At 39.6% G+C, this 12,874-nt stretch overlaps 1 protein-coding gene across 4 annotated transcripts in view; it reads left to right on the top strand.

Moving 5' to 3' along the window:
• The window catches only part of ABCB4 (ATP binding cassette subfamily B member 4), a 74,451-nt gene that overhangs the window by 13,560 nt on the left and 48,017 nt on the right, over positions 1-12,874 (top strand). For all 4 annotated transcript variants that reach the window (XM_018047295.1, XM_018047296.1, XM_018047297.1 and 1 more), the window contains 5 exons: positions 1,003-1,194; positions 2,736-2,907; positions 5,272-5,396; positions 9,616-9,787; positions 11,834-11,947. In XM_018047295.1, the coding sequence (XP_017902784.1) occupies positions 1,003-1,194; positions 2,736-2,907; positions 5,272-5,396; positions 9,616-9,787; positions 11,834-11,947 (775 nt within the window). The remainder of the gene's footprint in view (positions 1-1,002; positions 1,195-2,735; positions 2,908-5,271; positions 5,397-9,615; positions 9,788-11,833; positions 11,948-12,874) is intronic.

Here is a 12,874-nt window from a genome sequence, read left to right as displayed (position 1 = left end):
CTATTGTTTCCATTTATACCCCCTCCCCTGCCATTTAAAGTAACTGAAGTATGAAGTATGAAGACCCAGGGCAGCCAAATGAATAAATATTATTTTTAAAAAGTAAGTTGCCTAGAGCATGGTCCTTTACTTATAAATACTTGATTGGTTCCAAGAACAGGGCATTCTCTTCATAACCACAGTACAGCTAACAACCTGAGTACATTTCATATTGATACAATACTTTGGTCTACCATCCGAATTCCAGTTTGGTCTGTTGATCTAATAATATCATTTATGGCATTTTTTCCCCTTTCTTCAGCTTCTTAATAGAAATCCTCAAAGCCTGTCACATAACATTTGTGTTTACTTTTCAATTAATGTTGCCGACTTAAATGAGTACTGTCTGTTGCCGTAGTGGCCTGAAAGGAAAATATATTTGAGAGTAATGAAATTGAATTTATTATTTCTAAAGATACTAACTTCCCTCCAGTTTAGTTAAGACTACACTCTGAGTTGATTTGAATTCATAACATTTTAGCATTGGTTTTAAAAAATCTTTCCACTTCTGCCAATCAGGAAGAGGGTTTTTTGTTCTTTGTGTAAACAATATGGGAAAAACTTAACACTAAGAGCCATTCTGCATGTTCAGCCTGTTTATTCCTGTATTTGCAATGTGGTGAAGCTTTTCAGAACAGTGAGATATGCAAGTCTAGAATGTGAATGATGGAAGAGTCAAATTGTGTCTACAGATTATCAATATAAGTTTAAAAACAATTCATGAACACCACTGTATGTTTGCAATTAACGACATAACTTTATTTTACCTTTGGCTGATAATTCAAGTGGATAGATTGGCCACTGTTCTATTATAATGTAAGAAAAGAGAAAAAAAAATTGTACGTTATAATGTCCTACATGGTCTTTGTGATCTGTCAGTAAATTTATTAATTTCTAATTCTGAATATTTCTCTTCCAAACATAAAGACTCTATTTAAAAGAAACTTTTGAATTGTTTTCCAGATATGCATATTATTATTCAGGATTAGGTGCTGGAGTTCTTGTTGCTGCCTATATACAGGTTTCATTTTGGACTTTGGCAGCTGGCCGACAGATTAAGAAAATTAGGCAAGAGTTTTTTCATGCTATTCTACGACAAGAAATAGGCTGGTTTGACATCAGTGACATCACTGAACTCAATACACGGCTAACAGAGTAAGTATATTGTTACCTACACATCCATAAAGAAATTAACTACTAGCTCTGTGCAAACTTGTCAAGGGAAGATTTTAAATGAAAAAAAAAGTTTGCTCAATTATGGGAAGAGATGATCTGAGCCATCTCTAGCAGTTACAGCCTATGCCACGGTGCATTTTCCTTACCTGATAGGTTTTTGTTTTTGTTTTTGTTTTGGCCTCAGTTATATAAGTAGGTGTCTTTGAGTACTGAGCTCACATCCTTTGGGGCTTCCTAGTAGCTCAGACAGTAAAGAATCTGCCTGCAAATGCAGGAGACCCGGGTTCGATCCATGGGTTGGGAAGATCCCCTGGAGAAGGAAATGGCAACCCACTCTAGTATTCTTGCCTGGAGAATCCTATGGACAGAGGAGCCTAGCAGGATACAGCCCATGGGGTCCCAAAGAGTCGGATGCAACTAACACAAACACTCAATCCTTTACTTGTTTCTCTCTCACGGGGCTTATCACAGGCCAGAAAGACATTAAGATAGCACTCCAGTAAGCTAGATGAATGAGTGAATCAGGGATTGAATGAATTCATAAAAAGACTTCTCTTAGTTCTTGTTGACTCTTCACTTATTCAACAAAGAATTGAGGGCTTCTTAAACACTGTGCTAGATGTTTGTGATTTAACAGTGAATGAGGCAAAGATCTCTGGCCTCTTGTTGCTTACGTTCCAGCAGTGGGTGATAGATGATTAGCATTTTCTGGCTGGAGATCCTGGCGAGAGGGTAGTGAGCAAATGTTCAAGAGGAAGGAGGATCAGGGCATTTTGGTCCTGGCTGGCCTCCATAGGGACCTCAGGTCTGCCACTGGACATTTTTGACCTGAGAAGTAGCATATTCAGACTTCCATTTCCAAAGGATCACTCTGGCTGCGGTACTGAGAACAGAGTGGGCTAACAATAGCACCACGGGTAGAAGGAAGGATCCCTTCCTTATTCCTGCTGCTGCTGCTAAGTCGCTGCAGTTGTATCCGACTCTGTGCGACCCCATAGATGGCAACCTACCAGGCTCTGCCATCCCTGGGATTCTCCAGGCAAGAACACTGGAGTGGGTTGCCATTTCCTTCTCCAATGCTTGAAAGTGAAAAGTGAAAGTGAAGTCGCTCAGTCGTGTCTGACTCTTAGCGACCCCATGGACTGCAGCCTACCAGGCTCCTCCGTCCATGGGATTTTCCAGGCAAGAGTACTGGAGTGGGGTGCCATAGCCTCCTTATTCCTACTTTCAAACAAATTGAGGCATATGTTCAAAATGCTAATCCTTCTCTAATAGGATTAACTAACTGAACAGCATCAACTTTTAATGATACTGACTTCCCAGAAGCGTGAACTAATCCTGAATTTCTTCCTTTGTACAGTTTTTAGGTGGGGAAAGTGTCATTCAAGAAGCTAAGACTGTGAGAGGGGCTTGCGTGCATCTGAACGAGCTTTGCCTGTGTCTGTGTTGGTTAGATGTTTGCTTCGCCTTTCTGACTGAAGACCTCCTGCCTGTAACCACTTAGGTGTGATCTTTTTTAGTGACATCTCCAAAATCAGTGAAGGAATTGGTGACAAGGTTGGAATGTTCTTTCAAGCAATAGCCACGTTTTTTGCAGGATTCATAGTGGGGTTTATCAGAGGATGGAAGCTCACTCTTGTGATAATGGCCATCAGCCCTGTCCTGGGACTCTCTACAGCTGTTTGGGCAAAGGTATGTGAAACATGGGCATGACCACATGTGTTACCCGACACAGATAGAGTTATCTTCAAGATGCAGGATTCTGGTTACATGTTGTGCAGATCTGGTTAAATGTCATTCGAAACCGCGTGCAGAAGGATGTTGTTAATATGGTGCTCTAATAGGGAAGATTATTTTTAATGTGATTCAAAATGTCAGATATGGGAATTCCCTAGTGGTCCAGTAGTTGAGACTCTGAGTTTCCAGTGCAAGGGATGTGGGTGTGATCCCTGGCTAGGGAACTAAGATCCCACATGCTGCATGGCCAAAAAACGAAAACATCAGTTTTTACCTCAAATACAGTTTTTGCACTCTTTTTTTTTTTACTTGTTTTAAAATCAATAAAATATTATTGATTATTTTTATTTTTATGATTATTTATTGGCTGTGTCAGGTCTTAGTTGTGGCACATGGGGTTTTTGTCGTGCTGCGTGGGTTTCTCTAGTTGTAGTGCACGGACTTTTTTATAGTTGTAGTGGGTAGACTCAGTTGCTCAGTGGTATGGAAGATCTTAGTTCCCTGATGAGTGGTTGAGCCTGTGTTCCCTGCATTGGAAGGCAGATTCTCAACCTCTGGACCATCAGAGAAGTCCCTGCACTGTTGTTATTACTTTGGGTAAATCTCCTGGCATAGTAATTTAAATCACATAAATCGTTATGTCCCTATTTAAGGAAACATAATTTAAAAGTTACATCGCTCAGTTAGTCACTCAGTCATGTCTGACTCTTTGCGACCCCATGGACTGCAGCCCGCCAGGATCCTCTGTCCTTGGGATTTTCCAGGCAAGAATACTGGAGTGAGTTGCCATTCCCTTCTCCAGGGGATCTTCCTGATCCAGGGATCAAGCCTGGTCTCTTGCATTGCAGATTCTTTACCATCTTAGCCACCAGGGAAGCCCAGTTTAAAAATATAACATAACTTCAAACTATTGCATGAATATCGAACATTTAACTAAGTTTGGATTTGCTGTTTAATTGTGATGGTTACATGGCACTCTGCCAATTTTGCCTTACAGTAAAGTCCACATAACCTGTTCCATTTCAGCCAACACTCCAGGGTTGAGAAATGTTACTGGCAATTTTTGCTCATTTTGGGGTTGATTATTTACTTAATAGACGACTGGCATCTCTTGTGTTTCGATTTTTCCTTTAGCTTTCTCCTGCAGCATCTTGTTTAGCCATCTTATAATTCAGTAGACTATCCATGAGTAGGTCTAGAAATGTGGTTTTCAAAGTGGTTAAAAATCATTACACAATAATAGTAAGGATGTTGAATCCTTTCTCAGCAGTAAGATTTTAGTTTGGTTTAGTTTGCAATCAATAGAGAAAAAACGGTAGTAGATGTGGAATTCAACACTATTACCAAAAACCCTATCTAGTGAATTATATGTGCCTAACTTTTTCTTTTTCCTCACTCTGTTACTGAATCAAGTCTGGCTACTTGAAAAAAATAATTATTTGCCAAAGCTGGTAGAAAGGAAAGTTGCTTTTAATCAGTATGTCGGCAATTTGGGGAAGATGGTGGGCTCAGTGTCCACCAAAAACTATCTCCAAAGATTCTGTTCACTCATGAAATATTTTAAAGGGGCAAAGGAAAGCATCTCAGTTAATCATCGTGACAGAGGGTCAGAGCTAACAGTACTCCCCATCATGCAGACCTGTGAGCAGGCTTGTCAACTTCCTGTGATTTTTCTTTAAATGCTATCTCTTTACACTTATTCATGAGATTACTGAAGGGGAAGCTAGGGAAGAGACCTGGTCATTTGTTAATGACTTATTCTTTATTTCTACATCTTTGATCTATGAAAAGAACCAACAAGTTAGGTGAAGTATTGTGTGATCAAAAGATTTGAAAGGGGGACTTCCCCAGTGGTCCATTGGCTAATGCCTTCCACTACAAGGGGTGCCAGTTCGATCCCTGGTCAGGGAACTAAGGTTCTACATGTGGCCAAAAATTAAAAAAAAAAAAAAAAAAAAAAAAAGTTGTGCTAGGGCTGGAGACAAGCAGAGCATGGGGATGACTGGTTTAAGGTTAGTGGCATGACAGACGAAGACAGAGAAATCAATAGAGAGAAAATGATAGTAGATGTGGAGAGCTTTTCCTGCCCAGAGCTTCTTACAACTTCCTGGGGAGGAGTTCATTAAGGCAGATCACACCTAGCCTTTGTAGGGGAATGGAAGAAGCTGTTGGATGTGGTACACTGAGTGATGTTTGCTTCATATCTACAGTGTTTGGTAAAGGACAGGGTTTGGGAAGAAAAAGTAAGTTGAAGAGTTGATCAGAGTGTCTTTTAACTTTTTTCCCTATTCAAAAGTCATGTGTTTCTCTTCTCTCCAGATACTCTCAGCATTTAGTGACAAAGAACTGGCTGCGTATGCAAAAGCAGGTGCCGTGGCGGAAGAAGCCCTGGGGGCCATCAGGACTGTGATCGCTTTTGGGGGCCAGAAGAGAGAGCTGGAGAGGTCAGGAAGGTCCTTTGTCCACTGGCTCAAAGAACTTGCTTTTATTACATTTTCTTACTTATTCTTTTGTGGTATGAGGGCTACAGTCCATATGGTCACAAAGAGTCAAACACAACTGAAGACACTTTTAGCATGTAGGCACGCACATGTGTCTACTGCTTTCCTTTGCCTAATATAAACCCCTTACCCACAAAACATACACACCCTTTATTGATGGCTGGAGTTTGTCAGACTTTACAGCAGGATTCTGACCATTTTTGGCTACCCTGGCGGCTCAGATGGTAAAGAATCTGCCTGCAATGTGGGAGACCTGGGTTCGATCCCTGGTTTGGGAAGATCCCCTGGAGAAGGGAATGGCAACCCACTCCAGTATTCTTGCCTGGAGAATCTCATGGATAGAGGAGCCTGGGTGGGCTATGGTCCATGGGATCGCAAAGAGTTGGACATGAGTGAGTGACTAACACTTAACACTTTCTGAACTTTTTATATTCCATGGGCTTCTTTGAAAGTCTGATGAAATCTATGGACTCCTTCTTAGAAAAATGATTTTAAATGCATAAAACAAAATATGTAGGCTTACATAGGAAACCAATTATAATGAGACACGGTCATCAAAACATTTTTGAAGTTGTGATACAATAAATCCATGCAAATAGATGGGGAAACAGTGGCTGACTTTATTTTTCTGGGCTCCAAAATCACTGCAGATGGTGATTAAGGCCATGAAATTAAAAGATTCTTACTCCTTGGAAGGAAAGTTATGACCAACCTAGACAGCATATTAAAAAGCAGAGACATTACTTTGCCAACAAAGGTCCGTCTAGTCGGGCTATGGTTTTTCCTGTGGTCATGTATGGATGTGAGAGTTGGACTATAAAGAAAGCTGAGCCAGAAGAATTGATGCTTTTCAACTGTGGTATTGGAGAAGACTCTTGAGAGTCCCTTGGACTGCAAGGAGATCCAACCAGTCCATCCTGAAGGAGATCAGTCCTGGGTGTTCATTGGAAGGACTGATGGTGAAGCTGAAACTCCAATACTTTGGCCACCTGATGCGAAGAGCTGACTCATTTGAAAAGACCCTGATGCTGGGGAAGATTGAGGGCAGGAGGAGAAGGGGACAACAGAGGATGAGATGGTTGGATGGCATCGCCGACTCGATGGACATGGGTTTGGGTGGACGCCTGGAGTTGGTGATGGACAGGGAGGCCTGTTGTGCTGCAGTTCATGGGGTCGCAAACAGTCAGACATGACTGAGCAACTGAATTGAACTGAAATCCATGCCTCTATTTTTAACCTATTGAATATCAAGAACTAACTATAGGTCTAATACCTACTGTAATTCCAAGTAGGTCTGTGGGTAAAATGTATTTCAAGATATCTGTAAAAAGTAGAATGTGATATGAAAATGACCTGGGATTTCTATTGGCAACACATTCACAGTTACTGCTGACACTACAGAGGCTTGCTGCCTGCACTGATAATCGAAGGAAATGCTGAATTTTGGTTGGGGGCTAGCAAAATTAAAAGTGTAAATTTTTCCCTGGTCAAATTCCTTAACCGGGGATTCCAGGTCGAGTGCCTCTGCTCTAAGGGGAGTTGATAGACAAAAATGTATGGGCCAGAACAAACCCCACTAATAAAGGCTACTCAACTCTCCAACCAGTTTTATTTAAATAATAACATACCCTAATATAACTAAAGTATGACTCCATGTAAAATATTTTCTTTTGCCATTCTGCAGGACTCCTGATACCCCCGACTCTATGAAAGAGAAATTCTCTGGAAATTCTCTAGCCTTGAATGCAAAGGTTCCCCTCTCCCCTCTGTTTCATTTTCTGTTTTTCTATTCCTTAAGTCCTCTTGACAGCCAACCTGTGCCTGGTTCTCTAACCTCTTCCTTTCTCTCTCTCACTGCTGCTTCCTGCACACAATAGCCCACACACCTCAGGATGTGAGTGTAATCAGTGCCGCTCCATTAGCTGCAAAAGGCGAGCCATCTAAGCGAAGGTAATTACAGCATGTCCATCCTTGTCCCTGGAACCCGTGTCACGTGGGGCTGATGTAAACCTCCCTGCCCACACCTTGCAGCCAGGCCACCTGGGATTCAGCACAGCACTGGGTGAGGGGGTGCCAGCTGTCTCCCCAGGGACGCAGCTCTGCTAAGTCAGTGCATGGCCCAACACTGAGGAAAGAACACTGGAGAGTTAGGTGCTTTAAGTAATTAAAAGGTATAATTTTGGGTGGCAGGATGCATTTTTAAAAATGAATAAATTCTCAGCATCTTATTTGGTTAAACTAAAAGAGATATGATGTTGTTTGTTTCTGTTAGAAACATTCTAATGGATGTGATATAAGTTTCATTGTACATCCAGTGGATTTTTTCTTTTCTGACTTTAAGGAACCAAAATTAAATTTTATACACTCTCTGCATCTAGCATGGAATGATAGGCTTAACTGAAATTGATGGAAAAAATGTTGTTATTTAACAGAACCGTTCTAGACACGTGTACCTTTATGTCAAATCCCAGAAGCCAGTAATAATGGATTTTACTTAATATTTAAAATTATGGTTATAATAGAATGAGTGGTATTTAGGAAGAGATTAAATTCTAAAACAATAGCAATAATAATAATAATAATAATAATAATAGGATTTATCAGATTTTGCCAACTATCTGCCAGCACTGTTCTAACAGCTTTCTGACATTGTCCTTCAACCTCGCAATCATCTAGCAAGGTAGGCGTTAGTAACTCCATTTTATAATGCCATTTGCAGCAATATGGATGGACCTAGAGCTTGTCATCCTAAGTGAAGTAAGCCAGACAAAGACAAATATCCTATGATAATACAGAGCCTAGAAAAAAATGATACAAATGAACTTATTTCAAAACAGAAACAGACTCACAGATATAGAAAACAGACTTATGGTTACCAAAAGGAAAAGGAGGGGAGGGGGAAATTAGGAGTCTAGGATTAACATATACTCGCTACTCTATATAGAATAGGTAAGCAACAAGGACCTACTGTATAGCACAGGAAACTATACGCAATATATTGTAATAATCTGTAAGGTAGAAGAATCTGAAAAAGAATACGTGTGTGTGTGTATAACTGCATCTCTTTGCACATCTGAAACTAACACAACACTGTAAATCAACTATACTTCAATTTTTAAAAAGTAATTCCATTTTACAAGTGATGAAACTAAAATCTAAAAGAGTTGAGTAAGAAACTATATCCCATAAGTAGTGACCTCTTTATACCCTGTACCCTGGCTTAATCAAAAACAGAACAAAACAGAAACCAAAGCGAAGCAAAAAAGCAAAGGCTGGAGTATAAGTACACAAACGGGTAAAATTCCCATCCCTTGCCCAGTGGGGTCAGGCTTCCCTGGTGGCTCAGATGGTGAAGAATCTGCCTGCAATGCAGGAGACCCAGGTTCAGTCCTTGGGTCAGGAAGCTCCCCTGGAGGAGGAAATGGAAACCCACTCCAGGATTCTTGCCTGGAGAGTCCCATGGACAGAGGAGCCTGGTGGGCTGCAGTCCACGGGGTCGAAAAGAGTCAGACACTACCGAGTGACTAACACTCTCACTTTCACCCAGTGGGACAGCAGAGAAGACAAATTAGCCTGTCTTGAGAATATAACTGCTTTAAGAGTCCCAAATAGTATTTGCAGTTTACATGTTGGTGTCACTCCTGGTGGGCTTGGTTTCTCTTCTTCCTCCTTAACCTTGACTTGTGACGCTGGCCATGAAGGTTGATGGTGAGGTTCTCCCAGGGTTGGGAGTTCAGTCCTGGATCAGCTATGGGAACATTGCTGGGACTGGTGGGGACCGAGGGAGATGGGTCCAGGCCAGTAGAGAAAAGGCTCAGCTGGGCTCTGGTCCAGGCTGACCCTGCATTGGTTCAATTCCCGGGAAGCTGGGTGTCTCCACGGGTTTCTTGGTTGATGGTTTTTGTCCCTTAAACCTCTGGCTGTCCAGGAGGGGAATATAGCTAAGATTATGGATTCTCAGGGCTCAATCCCTCAGTTGGAAAGATCTGCTGGAGAAGGAAATGGCAATCCACTCCAGTATTCTCGCCTGGAGAATTCCATGGACGGTGGAACCTGGTAGGCTACAGTCCATTGGGTCGCAACGAGTCAGACACGACTGAGCAACTTCACTTTCACTTTCATGGATTCTTATTATCATATTTCCCCCTTCATTTTCTGGTAGGTATCAGAAACATCTAGAAAATGCCAAAAGGATTGGAATTAAAAAAGCTATTTCAGCCAACATCTCTATGGGCACTGCCTTCCTGCTAATATATGCATCGTATGCACTGGCCTTCTGGTATGGATCCACGCTAGTTATAGCAAAAGAATACACTATTGGAAATGCAATTACAGTAAGTCATTTTCCTAATATTTGTGACAAATCTGAAAATATTGTTTATCTATATACCTCTTCTTTCATTTTCCTCCCTTTTGAAGGATGAACCATGGTTCTAACCTTTTTTACTTGTGACATATCTTTGCTCAGTCCTGTGGACAGAGCTGGCCTTCTAGAATACACAGAGCATCACAAGTGGTTAGACCAATTGAGAAACATATGGAGCATATAAAGAAAGCTGGAAAGAATTTATGAATGAACAAATATCGACTGGCACCATCTTCATTGTGCCTGTGATTTTCATTATATAAAGAAGTAAACATTATTATACATAGGTCATAGTATGAGAGAACATTAAATTTGTATCATATTGTCTATCCAAATACAAGATGAAAAATGATTTTAGTCTTTTTTCTTTTATAAAATGAAAATAGGTTCACTATGATTAGAAAAATTATACATACTAGTTATACAAAAGATTAGAGTACTTTTAAAAATTAGAAATTACAATTAGAATTACTTATGATCTAAAAATCCATGTATGCTTAATGATGACTTTCGGTGTATATCTTCCAGATTATTTTCTGTATATGGGTTTTTTTCTCTCGAAACCTAAATTGAATTATGCATATCTTTTTGTAAATTTTTTTATAAACTAGCAACATATTGTGACCTTCTTTCCATGTCAGTGGTGGTCAGGACAACACGTAACCATTCAACTAGCCATGTTTTAAAACCTGCACTTCCCTGTCTTTCTAAAGAGAGGACATGGAACACAGTTTGACCCCTTGATGATGACTTAGGAGCATTATGGAAATTTATCATTTCAGAATGTTCTCTAGAGTGGTACCTTCAGACCCCCATTGAATTGTGGAGGGCTGTTTGGCTGGATGAGGTTTCATCACTGCTGAGTCTGTTTTTTCTCATGTTGGTCCCCTCTCCTTGTCAGCTTGGAAGCACTCCACCTCTCTTTACTTCCTCATTTGCTAAATTTTACACAGCAGGGAGATTAAGCCCTGACTCTGGCATTCATCCTCTCTGGCCTGGTCTCCCCATTTGTTGGGTGTAGACAGTGACTTCTCCCAAACAGGGGAGCAGAGTGACTCCCATGATGCAGGGAGCCCAGTGATGCCCTCTTCATAAAGACCAAGAACTCGAGTGTGTTAACTTTCTAGCATTGCTTCTGGTAGGGACATTTTTTTGCTCTCTTGCTGGTCTTTCTCTGTATTGCAGATAGTAGATAGATATTTGAGTTCTGATATGTTAAGTGTTATTGTTATTTGTCATCTTCTGAAAAAAGCCAAACTATAAGTAGATGTTTCACCAAGCCCAGAGAGAAAGGAGTCATTTCTCTTCATTTGGGTTTTTCTGAGTTAATGTATGCTAATAACCTGGATTCCTGAAACTACAGTCTTGACTTTTCTGTATCAATTTGTTTTCCTAGTGAAAAAAAAAAAAAATGAAGGGAAATGTGTTAAGTTTGTGTGCTGTAGTACAGGCTAATTGTGTAGAAGAATTATTAATCAATGCACACAGATGTGATGTATAATGCATGAACCATTACTTTTTAATGTTAAAAATCTTATCAAAATTTATATATATATATATATATATATATATATATAACATGGCACTTTTTAAGGAAAGTTATATGGGGCCAAAATCTACCTTGTTTCATCTTGAATATTCTGTGTAATTCCATGCATAGTTAGAGAAAATAATTTAGTACTGAATAATACTGACAGAAAATATTTTCCTCTGGTGGCAATGGCTTCAGAATCAAGGCAACAGATTTGAAAAATCTTTGTCATTTTGTCCAAGCCCAGGAGAAGAACAACCAATAGTTTGACAAGATAGATGAAAAAATATTTTTGAGGTTGAAGAAACCCATTTGTGCAAAAAACTTTACCTTGTAAATTTTGCTCTTGTACTGAAAAAAGTTTTCAAGGGATAGACCTAATCTTGACGCTTTGGGTAGCCTGTGTTCCAAACACATTGTGTTTGAGATGGCAGTGGACACTGGAATGGGACACGTAACTTTTCCTTGTGTTCTTTTGCTCAGGTCTTTTTCTCAATCCTGATCGGAGCCTTTAGCATTGGACAGGCTGCTCCCTGTATTGACGCTTTTGCCAATGCAAGAGGAGCAGCATATGCGATCTTTGCTATTATTGATAACGTGAGTCATTTATTGTTTTTAATGCTGAAATTTTTTTGAGGCCTGGATAATTAAATCTAGCTTTATGTTAAATGTCCTGTAAAAATTAAGTGACATGAAAAACCTCTGCTTATTAATGAATAAAACCAAATGCCTCTTTTGAATATTTGTGAAAGCTTGAAAAAGTACCTCTTTTTCAAGGTTAATTATTTGCATTATATTCTGAGTCTGAGAACTCACAGGATCCCAAGATCAGTAATCAAAACCAGCTCTAAATGATGAGGAAACTTGTTTTGGTTAAGCCTAGACTTGACTATTTGTAACATTCACACTGGTTCCAAATTAAAGAATCAATACAAAATAATAATAAAGAATAGAAATGGGATTTCAAGTGAGGAATAAATGAGGTTAGGAGTGCTTATTACTGTGCCTGCCTCAAGTTAGGGTTTAATAAATTTAAGTTTTGAGTTAGCTAATTGGGTAATAAAAGGAAGAATGTGGAAAGAACTTTCATAAAGGAGAACAGATTTTAAAAAAATTCTCTCTCCAATAAACTTTATTTTAAAGAAAAAATATTTCTGAATGCTTATCTGTAATCAAATAGCACTGATCTCACTTAGGAAAATGCATCTGAACTGGTGTGTTATTATTAGAGTTCAAAGCAAAGATGTTTGTCTTCCTAGTTTTTCTCCTTTTCTCTTTCATTTTGTAGCCAGACTGAGAATATTATGCTTTGTAGACAAGATGAGTGGATGGAAAAGTGATTGGTGGGACCAAAATTGATAGTATGTTTTGCTGTGGGTTTCCCTCACTCAAAAAAAAAAAGATCACTGTATATATGATATAATTTTGAATCAATTGTATTGCATAAGTTATCCTGACTGAAGTGAAATAAAGAAAATCATTTTGACACTTTAAAGGTGGTCTCTGGATTTACACGGAGAAAAT

Source organism: Capra hircus, chromosome 4 (genome assembly GCF_001704415.2).
Source record: "Capra hircus breed San Clemente chromosome 4, ASM170441v1, whole genome shotgun sequence".
Classification (NCBI taxonomy): Eukaryota; Metazoa; Chordata; class Mammalia; order Artiodactyla; family Bovidae; genus Capra; species Capra hircus.
Note: the sequence above shows the minus strand (reverse complement) of the source record. Positions and strands in the feature narration are given on the sequence as shown.